The 11,683-nt window shown below is 36.3% G+C and overlaps 1 protein-coding gene across 1 annotated transcript; it reads left to right on the forward strand.

Moving 5' to 3' along the window:
* Nucleotides 1-3,823: 3,823 nt before the first annotated feature.
* On the forward strand, nt 3,824-9,064 carry LOC120350592. The gene is made up of 2 exons (XM_039424762.1): nt 3,824-4,196; nt 4,874-9,064. The coding sequence occupies exon 2, from the start codon at nt 6,416-6,418 to the stop codon at nt 8,165-8,167; it is 1,752 nt and encodes a 583-aa protein (XP_039280696.1). The 5' UTR covers nt 3,824-4,196; nt 4,874-6,415; the 3' UTR covers nt 8,168-9,064.
* The last annotated feature ends 2,619 nt before the right edge of the window (nt 9,065-11,683 follow it).

Consider the following 11,683-nt stretch of genomic DNA (forward strand, 5'->3'; position numbering starts at 1 on the left):
GGAGAGTGGTTGGAGGAGAGAGGAAGCATTGGATAGGGATTTGTGGAGAGGTAGACTAAGAGGAAGGAATGCCGACCCCATTTAAATTGGATAAGGCACAGCTAAAGAAGAAGAAGAAGAAGAATTCAAATTTCAGCTTTTGAATTTTATGGGGGTGCGACAGTCGAGACCGACGACATTCGAGGCCTACGACTGTTTTACAGTCCTCTATGGTCGTAGGCCTCGGCGGTCGGGAGTGTACGAAAATTAGAGTGGCCTCAACTGTCGCCTAACGCAGGCGACATTTGAGGCCACTTTTTCAGGAGTCCTCTCCCATTGTAGGTCTCGACTGTCGGGGCTGTACAAAAATTAGAGTGGCCTCAACTGTCGCCTAACGCAGGCGACATTTGAGGCCTCTTTTTTAGGAGTCCTCTACCGTCGCTGGCCTCGAATGTCGCTGGTCTCGACTGTCGGGCCTGTTCAAAAATTAGAGACTCGCTTGCAGCAGGCGACAGTTGAGGACACATCCTACTCCGATTCCAAACAAAATACATTTTATAATGATTATAACTTCTGATTTGTTGAAAACTAAACAATGGAAACTTCCTTCATAAAAAAGCATATGAACTTTGAAGGTAGATAGTGCTTATCCTTGAAGGATTCTCAGAACAATCATCTTTGTGAAGAATTACAGCTTAATCAGTCAAGTATTTCAAGCATGATGAGCTCACATACAAACAGACAGAAAGACAGACACCATCTCGTCTTATAGATGGATAGAAGATAGATAAATATTTATATTTGTCAATGAAGGAGGCATAATGCAGTAGTAATGGATTCCCATCACTTAAAAATATGTTTAGGGACCATCATCCAAGTACTGGAATGTATATGACTTGACCACCTTTGTTGACGAAACTCAATTGGAGGAGTCCTCTTTTTCAGGAGTCCTCTGCCGTCGCAGGTCTCGACTGTCGGGGCTGTACAAAAATTAGAGTGGCCTCAACTGTCGCCTAACGCAGGCGACATTTAAGGCCACTTTTTCAGGAGTCCTCTGCCGTCGCAGGTCTCGACTGTCAGGGCTGTACAGAAATTAGAGTGGCCTCAACTGTCGCCTAACGCAGGTGACATTTGAGGCCACTTTTTCAGGTGTCCTCTACCGTTGCTGGCCTCGAATGTCGCCGGTCTCTACCATTGCTGGTCTCGACTGTCGCAGGACTCTTCTGTCATTTGCCTCGTTTGACATCGACCCGAATTTTATCATTGGTATTGTTTGCCATAACTTGTACTGTACAATTTCCGAGGTATTTGTACGTGTTGAAATCTTCACGTCCTCCTGCACAGACGATCTTACGAGTATTCTTATATACAATAACTTGAAAAATAAAGATGGTGAGCCTCTTAATTTCATTGTACATACTATAACTGAGCCTACACTGCATTAACTGTAGCAACTCGAAATTGTTCTTTGTTAGTATATGAACATTGAGTTGATTTGTCTATTGCATGCTCTACAACTGACGAAGTTTTTGATGAATCGACTTCAAATTTTGACACATCTCTGTGGCGCCTTTCTACAGACCATCTTTGCTCTTCACTATAAATATTCACAATTACCCAATTTTCACCTCGTATCATACTTTTGTGTTCAAAAATGGTTATTTTTCCCCAATTTAATAGGTACCGTATTCATAACTAGTAGTTCTGTGAACAGTAGACCTCACGCAGTTTTCTCATTCAAAAGTATCTGATGTCACCTGTTCTAGTTGAATCACAATTCACAGTTGAATCTACTCTTATTTGTTTTCTCCAAGATCAAAAACTCACTTATGTTAATAAACTCACTTATGTTCATTCAATAATTTTTAATTCTATTTTCAATCACCTATTAAATTTGTTTTTCAAATGTGAGACTATTGATAATGATGGGCACGCATCATAGAGAATATTGAAACTCTACCTTATAGAATAGACCCGGCCAGACAACTGTATAATGCATGCAATGAATTATCAGGTGATTAATTACTAGTAGATCTGTGAACAGTAGACCTCCCGTTCAGTAACTTACATTGACCTGTTCTTATGTTTTCTCAAAAACTAATAAATAATTTATCAATTTAAAATGTCCAGAAAAGATCCTAAATAAACATAGAGCTTTTTGTCCTATCGTACCATGACGTGTCGTCCCGGAATGTGAGTGTGAGCGCTGTTATCAGGTCTGGCTGCCATCGATACGACAATCCAATCAACCAATCAGAGAACATTCTGTGTTGTCGTGTTGGCAAGAAACCGGTGTATTGAGATTAACAAAATAAACTATCATAATGCTGATTTCCTACAAACTCCATTTCTCACTTTCAATGATTTTAGAAATCGATTTCTTTTCAACAATATTCGTTGCAATTTTAATCAGATTGAATAGGAAAAATGTATTCTATCAATAACTCCAAACTCCAATTTAGAATCATGGCCTCAACTTATGGAAAGACAAAGTTAGTAGACAAATACTTATGGAAAGACAAAGTTAGTAGACAACTGTCTACTATAATGTTGATGGAATGATACATTTTCAAGATGTTCGATGTTTTTGAACGGGTAGTATTATAGTCCACTAGACAGCTGATTTATGATGAATAATTTTATAGTCTGATTTTTATGGTAATATTGGTGATGGGAGGCAAATTGAATATGAATATGAATATGAATTTATTACCAAATACAAAAAATATTTTTACAAACAAAATATTCATTAAATTACAATAGTTTTTGGCGTGACTGGAAGAAGAAGCCTTGAGCTCCAGCCACGAGTTCTAAAAATATGAAATACATTTTTTAACTAATAACAGCAGTACAAATGATACAATTCTGTTGATATATGGTAAATAATCTATGGATGTTGAATTTTATCAATAGTCAAGTACTTGATAAACAAAATATAGATACACAGAAAAATAATATAAAAATTGTCAAGTTCTAATAATTTTTATACAATTAATATTCCAAAAATTGTTGATTTAGCCAACTCAATTCTCAATTTTAAAATAATAGTTCTGTTTTACCCAAGATCTTATTAATCTCAATTTGGTTTTTGTTATTTTATCCTTAATAAAGTCTTCCGGAATTTTATTTATTAGTTTATTACTCTGATATTCAAATTGGTGTTTACTAGATGTTAATGAAGTAAAGTTAATATTGAAAGCATTTACTACAGTTGGCCGTATATTATAAGGGATTGTGCGACGGGTAAATTGATGTGTATTTTTATTAATAAAAATAATTAAATTTGTCACATAAGTTTGACGCATCTTTGGTGGATTTACCTTCTTGAAAACCATACTGGTTACTCGAAATGAAATTGTTTTTCCTAAGAAAGTCCATCAATCTAACTTTTATAATTTTTTCCATAATTTTTGATAAATTGGTTAATAAGCTAATAGGTCTATAGTTTTGAGGATTTGCAAGGTCCTTGGATTTGTAACAATAAATATTGTTACAATTATGAGTGATGAGAATTATGCAAATTAGCCTGAGAAGTTAGCCTGTTATAAAAATGGATTTTGCTGTTCTGCTTTTCTGTGTTGTGTTGTGTTGACTCTGTAAGTGTGTGCGTAGAAGCTAGGATCCTAGGAATAACATCAATTTTCCTGGAGCAACAGTCTAGTTCATGAACCTTGCTTTTTGCGTTGTGTAGTGTCGACTCTATAGGTGTGTGTGTAGAAGTTGTGGGAAGATCAACGATTTTCCTAGAATATAAGTCTGGTTCACAACCTTATAAGGCAAGGAATTTATAGCTGCCTAGGAAAAATAGCTGTCACTTGGTGGGAGAATGTATCTTAAATTGTAGTTGTAACGTCCCTTTCTATTGGTGGAAATTTTTCTAGAGAATAGTAACTGCCAATCACAGTTGGTGTTGGTTAGGTCTATTTAGTATGGACGATCTCACAGCTGTCCACCTCAAGACGAGAAAAGCGTAGTGGACTCACTCAGCGTCTGTCGACTGTCATTAGCAGTACTAAATGTAGTCTGTTCAGAACTTTGTATTAATCATGGCTGCCATGCCAGCTTTAGGCTTTTTTTAGTATTTGGCTCTGGAACCTTTTGTTCCAGCAGCATTTTTAGTCTTTTGCCTCTGTAGTCGCTTTAATTGAGAAGAGAGAGAGAGAGTATCAAATTGTCACCTCACAATGGAGATTTTTCTCCTATAACCGCTACTAAAGGTACGTCATAGATTTATAATATAATTAAGGAAATTATCTTCAATGAAAGCTTCCATCAAAGTATTTATTGTAATGTACCGTAATTAAAGTGTAAAAATTGAGAATAGTCCTTTTGATTTGAATGGAAGATGGAAATGGTAATTCAAACTGAAAAATGTTGTAAGAAAATGAACGGTATATGTTTTGTAGAAATATAGAGTGCCTATTAGAAGGAATTAAGATATTTTTGGCTTGTATTATTTCTGAAGAGAAAGCTATTATTATTTATAAAAATAGATCTGTCAATTTGTGAGATTTTCAGAGACTGTATTTTATGATTAATTCTATTAGTAATTTTATCATCTTTATTTGTCATATTTGAAATCATTTCAATGATTTTGATTAGGGAGAAATCACCTAAATATCATATAATTTTTCAAGAGAATCTTTTTGATATTAAACAACTATACTCGAAAGTTGATATGGAAAGTTGTTCAATCAACTTGTGAATTATGTACTATGTAGGCCTATTATGGAATACTATGTACTCATCGCTTTGTGTATAGGGCGTAACCCTTATTACAAATAAATTCTATTCTTTTAAATCAAGAGATTGAAGTAGGTAATGCCTTGATTTTATTATATAACTGAAGTTAAGTTAATTTGTATTATCCTAGTTTATTTTTTTATTCTAACAGCGGTGTAAGTACGGGAACATCAAGTATGGGATCAACGTACGAATCCATCATTTCATGGGTTCATGAACGTGTGTCTTTAAGCCGCTGAGACGCCTCTGAATCGATGGCCGTCCTAGCTTGGGGTATGCTGTCTCCTGTCCATCTGGACGTGTAGAGCTCGATCACCGAGCCTAGATTCAATTTGAAGAAACAGCTATGAGGTAACAACTTTTTTCCAAATTAAACGAACGTCCCAGGAACTCCGGATGTGACAAAATGGGTTTTAGTGACGACAGACTTTCAATCAATTAAAACGTGCGGAATTAGACTTTTGTTAAATCATAATTTTGAGATATTATTGGGGATAGATAGATTATTAATTTTATTAATTTGGTTTGAGTAATAGATTTTCGGTTGTATCTTTACATTGAAAAGTGAGGCCATATTTTCTCTGTAAGGATCCAGCTGGGAATTTCAGTTTTCTTTAAATTTATAAATAATTATAATCTTCTAAACTACTAAAAGTTGAATGAGTACATGAATTTTTAAATGTCCCTTATTGATTAAATTAATGTTTTAAAATAATTCTCATCTTAAAGTTGTAAAGGATCAAATGAAGTTTCAAGGACCCTAACCTTTCCTAAATTTGTTTTGATGACATATATTTTTGAATAGTTTTTTTTAAGGTAGTATACCATGATGTGATACTTGAGGAATGTTTGTCCTTGCAGCGTTCATGATATAAAGATACTAAATAGTTATTATTGGGGGGGATCATTAATATTTGATAATGTTTTGATAGTGTTTTAAAGTTTCCAAGTGTGTTCAAAATTTAATGTTCTAAGAATTTTATGAATTTTATGTGGATCTTTTCTTAAAATATTTATTGTTATTTATGATTAACTTCTGAGACATATCGATGATAATTTTCAATAATTGCTCTTTTGAAATTAGAGTCCTTTAAGCTTTTATGATTCAATCTAAAACGTTTTAAAATGTAGAGCATACAGAGTAGGTTATTACCGAATTAAGTATATCAGAGATAACTTTCTAAATTTAGTAATTTTATTTTCGGTTTTCATGATTCTTCTTCTTGTTTTATTTGTTGTTTATTGATTTCTTTGTTTTATTAACTTCTTTGTTTTATTAATTGTTGAATTCACTGTAAGAGGTGACAATATAATTGATACCTTCTCTCTATTTCGTTGTCTCTCTTGTCATTTCTGGTTTCCCGTTCTCTAGCACTAGGTATGTTTATCAAGCATCCCTTTTATTAAGTTATATTGTGTGTGCTTCTAAATTCTAAATTCAAAATTAACTTTCTAAATTCAAAGCACGGCACAATTCGCTGCGCCACTCTGCTACTTTCTTGATTTTTTTAATGTATTGATCACGATTTATTCTTGAAAAGGCTTGATAACATACTTGTGGCCGGGGAATTCTCGATTCCAGTAATGAGTTTGCATCAGCAGACGGCTGCTGAGTTTTGATTTGATGTGAACTTGAAGCTAAAGTAACTTAGAATTTATTGTTTGAGACAAAGATTTTATCTATATTATTATCATGACTGACAACAATGTGTCAGTGACTGCTCAAAGTTCTGGACCGTCTGTCCAAGAGACCCAAACGCCCGGGACAACTGATCCGGCGCCAAGAGAATTATTCTGGATAGTCAAAAGTGAGGTTGAGTCACGTTTGTCTTCTAGTGGTCCACCTGGATTACTAGCTAGACCTTTAAATCCTAATCATTTGGTCAAGGGTGAATTATTTTTTGAGATAGAAACCTTGGGAACGCCAAGTAGTAATCTTAGTGATCTTAGTGTGGATGAGTTAAGAAAGAAATACAGGGAGTTACGAAAGGAAAACATTGAGAGTAATGGTAAAATATTCCGTGGAGTATTCAATCCTCAATCAGCTTTGGCCGAATTGGTGCCTATTAGTAAAATTATATCAAATCTTGATAGTTGGAGTACTCAAATTGCAGCTGCAGTTGAGGGTGATAGTCGAAAGGAGTTGTTCTATAAATGTCATTCAAATGTGTTGCATGCTGCAAATAGAATCATTCATTTGTTAACTTATGCCCGTGAATCCTCTAATGAAAATTTAATTTCAGAATTGAATCGATATTTGGACGCTTTGTGTGAGACAAATGCGCGCTTAATTGAGTGGCAGCATTGCATAGCAAGCCGGGGTGCATCGCCTATCCCATATTCGACTGCAATGTCGAGCCCTGCCGTTGGGGATGCCGAAGCTGGGACTTCTCGAACTGTCGTGGCACCGTTCGTCAGTGCTGGTAGGCCAAACACTTCCCAGGTTGGTACAGAGACTGGTGCATTGCCCCGTGCGCGCCACCCGAACTTAACCTTGACTATACCGCCACCAATGTCTCACAATTTTGTCCCGGTCGCTCAAAACCAAACTAGAGTCAATCAAAATTACTCAGCTATGGATTCACATGCCCACATGGAACCAAATTCATTTGCGAGAGACACGGTCCCATCATCATTTGGAACTCTGTATAACAAACTTCAAAATCCCATTGAGAGCCTGTTGAAGGATCTACCTGTAACGGATGGTCTGACGGTGGAAAAATTATTGAAATTCATTAGTGTTGCTTTAAAAATTCAGAATCAATTTGGTATAGGGGATAACCAATTATTTCAACTATTACAGCCTTTTGCACTCGGTCCCTTGTGCGACCGATTGAGTTTTGCAGTTAATTCTGGCAATACTTTCGACCAATTTCATGGAGACATTTTGAGATATTTTATTCCTCAGAGACTGCTTTCTGCTATTGAAAGACAGGAGTTTTATCGCCTCCAAAGATCCAAAGAGCCGTTGTCTAGTTACATTGTATCAGTAAGAGAGGCTGCTTGTCTGCTCAGACTCAATTTACAGGAGTCGGAGATAGTGCATACTATATGTTCAGGTTTGAATCCAGAGGAAAGGTCTCGCCTCATTTTTCTAGGTCGTCCCACAACTTTTCAGGAGTTAAATGCGATGAGTGTACAAGCTCAAAACTTGACTTTTGCCGACCAGGAGCGAGTCCACATTGAACGATCTAGAGTTAATAATCCCCATCAACAAGAAAATTCGAGAGGCTATAGTGATAAGAATTGTTTCAACTGTGGTAAGAGAGGTCATTTAGCTCGATATTGTAGGTCAAGACCAGTTAATCAGGAGACCCAAAATCGTAGCAATGTTGAAACTGCCAAGCCGAATCAGAATGTTTCCAACAGGAATGCAAATGTCAAATGTTTTACATGTAATCGTTTGGGTCACTACTCTCGAGATTGTAGGTCAAAGAAGACCTGACTAGTGAATTCATGTTCAAAATTTAAGCCCGGTAAAAATTGTAATGCAAGACGGATTTCCCGGAAAATAAATTCGAATGAATATGATTGTCATTCCAAAAGTAAGGTTATTTCATGTTTCTCCTCTTTCAATAAATGTAACACGAAATTTTCAAATAAGAGTCATCAAGCTCTGCACAAACGTCACCCAGCTAAACCCAAAGTCAAAGCTGCTACTGATGATGTTATGCCTATTATCAGATGTCAGTTGGGAGTATGTGGATATGACACACCTGCATTGATAGACTCAGGTGCGGTGAAATCAATTATTTCTAAATCTGTTCTGGATAAAATGCTTGCTAACGGTGCAAATATCAGTTATTTTGAGGAAAACTTTGTCTGTACTACGGCTAATCAAACCACTTTGCTTCTCAAGAAATCGGTGTATTTAAAGATTAAAATTGAAAATTTCACTTGGAAATTTAAATTTTTTTTGGCGGAAAATTTAGCAGTCCCCATTATCTTGGGATGTGATTTCATTCTTCATTCTCAATTGGTACTAAACCTTTTTAATAAATGTTATTTTTTTGGTTTCAAACCAAATTTCAAATTCATGTTTGTAAACAACTGGAAATCTCTAGTATCTTCACTGACTGCTTCGGTCGGAATCCCGGACATGAATGGCGACTTGTCTATAGAGGAGAAAGCTCGTTTGGATGAAATTCTTCACAACTTCAATGATGTTTTAACCAAGAGACTAGGCAAAACAAATCTCATGGAATATAAGATCCGGTTAACATCAACAGAGCCGGTGCGAAGACCTCCTTATCAGTTGAATCCAATAAAGAGAGAGATTGTTGATACTAAGGTTAGGAAAATGCTTCAAGAAGGTGTAATAGAAAGAGCTATTTCCAATTATTCTAGTCCTTGTTTTCTTGTTCCAAAAACAGGTAAAGATGAGACCGACAGTGATGCATGGCGTTTAGTGGTAGATTATCGGTTCTTGAACAAACGTATTTCCCTAGATTCAGTTCCTTTGCCCAATATTGAAGGCTGATTTCATTATTTTAACGGTGCCAAATTTTTCTCTATCTTAGACTTGAATCAAGCCTATTATCAAATTCCTTTGCATAAAGATAGTCGAGCTCTGACCACATTTTGCACTCCTAGGACCACATATCAATTTACAAGAGTTCCTTTCGGTCTTGCTGTTGGGTCACAGGCGTTGTCTGTTGTTCTAGATCAGCTATTCGAAGAGGAGAAGTACAAATTTATTTTTCATTACCTGGATGATATTGTCATTTATTCAAAAAATTTCGGTGAACATCTATCTCACATTAAGATAGTTCTTTCAAAATTGCGTGATGCTGGTTTTACTGTAAATCCAGAGAAGGCTAGTTTCGCCAAAAGACAAATTTCTTTTCTAGGACACATTGTCAATGAACATGGTGTATCGGTGGATCCGAATCGAACTAAGTGTATCCGCGAGTTTCCTGCGCCCAAAACTCAGAAAGGTGTCGCTCGTTTCATAGGAATGATAGCGTATTATCACAAATTCATTCCGAAGTTTGCTGAGATCGCCGCGCCTCTCAATGCGCTTAGAAAAAAGGACTCTAAGTTTGAATGGAGTGAGGTTCACAATGAAGCTTTTCTCAAGTTGAAAAAGGCTATTACCTGCCCGCCTGTTCTACGCACGGCAGATTTTTCTAAACAATTTGTGCTTCAATCGGATGCGAGTTCATCAGCCATCGCAGCCGTACTATCACAGGAAATAGATGGGGTACTCCAACCCATCGCTTATGCTTCAAAAAAATTGACACCAAACGAAACTCGATATAGTACTTATGAACTGGAATGTCTTGCCGCTCTTTTCGGAATGGAAAAGTTCAAAGTGTATTTGCAACACTCTAAATTTAAATTGCTGACAGATAATTCTGCTTTGTCGTGGGTTCTCAATAATCCAAAAGGTGGACGATTAGGTGGTCACTTGGGAATTTATAAGACCACTAACAAAATTCTAGAAAAATTTTTCTGGCCAGGCGTCAGAAAAGACATTGCTCTGATGGTGAAAACATGTAGATTATGTGAGAAAAGTAAACCCGCTCAACAACATAATTTCGGCTTTCTTTCTTCCAAGGTTATTACAAAACCTTTGGAACGTTTTTATTGTGATCTTGTAGGTCCATTAATAAGAACAACGGAGGGATATACTCAAATTTTTTCTTGTGTTGATGCATTTACAAAATTTTGTTGGTTGATACCGTTGAGGAAAGGAAATACTGAATCTGTCATCAAAGCTTTGAGAAGTATTTTTACGAATTTTTCAGTGCCTAAAAGTCTGGTTACTGATAACGCCTCTATTTTCACTTCAAATGTATTTAAGAACTTTTGCTTCCAGTTGGGTATTCAACATATTACTACGTCGCCCTATTATCCATCACCTAATATGTCTGAAAGGTTGAATAGAAATCTGAAAAGTGCTCTTATTGCATTTCATGCTGAAGCCCAAAATAAGTGGAGTAACAGTTTACATTGGTTAAGTTTGGCCTTTAATTTGGCAGAACATGAATCAAGCGGTTGTACTGCATTTTCTCTCATGTTTCGGTATGCTCCCAATCATCCGCTTGTGAATGCCTGGAAAATTGACGAAATTCTGCCTGAAAGAGTGGTCCCTAGTACCTTGCAATTGTGGAGAAAAGCACGGTATAATCTCGTAAAAGCTCATAGTAGAACCGCTAAGCAATATAATCGTAATCGAGTAGAAGTTCCTTTTAAAATCGGAGATTTGGTATTATTAAGAACACACGTCCAATCTAGTGGAGTGAATAAAATAATGAGTAAGTTGAGTTATCGTTATCGAGGTCCATTTGTCATCAAAAGGTGGTTGACCCCGGTGACGGCATCATTGTATGATTTGGAAACGGGTGCTTATGTACAGAAGGCCCATGTGTCCCAATTGAAGAGGTATACTGGTTGAATGTATATTTTCCCTCTGTATTTTCAAAGAATTTGGTAATTAATATAAATACTACTACTCAGTGATATGGTGGTTTCCCAAAAAAAAAGGTAAAGTCTAGTATTTTCCCATCGGAAAATTCGTGCCCCAACTTAGTGTCTTGCTGGTAATATTGGAATATCCGCGGTATTCTTTGCCACTACTAGGACCTGAGTTATTGTTCTCTAATGAAACGGAGAAGTTCCGCTATCAGTTTGGTTCTGTAGATTGAGAAAAGGTAACTATGTTGTCAACCAGTTTGTTCTGTTGTCCTTGAGAGCAGACTATCACAAGCTAGGTAAACAGTGTATGGAAATATAATGTGGTAGAATTGATAAAAAAAAAAAAAAAAAAAAAGGGATGGTCGTTGTTGGAAAAATAGAATAGTTAGAAAAGTTGTATCATCGAGTTTGATACGTGTATCAACTGCAGTGATACGCGTTGCTCATGAGTCGCCTACTTGTAACTAGTGACATTGAAAAGCGTCAATGTGATTGAACTTGTGGTGAACACCTTGTCCGGACTGTATATAGGCAATAATGA

This window comes from Nilaparvata lugens, chromosome 3, assembly GCF_014356525.2.
Source record: "Nilaparvata lugens isolate BPH chromosome 3, ASM1435652v1, whole genome shotgun sequence".
Classification (NCBI taxonomy): Eukaryota; Metazoa; Arthropoda; class Insecta; order Hemiptera; family Delphacidae; genus Nilaparvata; species Nilaparvata lugens.

Excerpts from the sequence above, each read along its gene's own strand:
- LOC120350592 (XM_039424762.1), top strand. The coding sequence starts at position 6,416 with ATGACTGACAACAATGTGTCAGTGACTGCTCAAAGTTCTGGACCGTCT.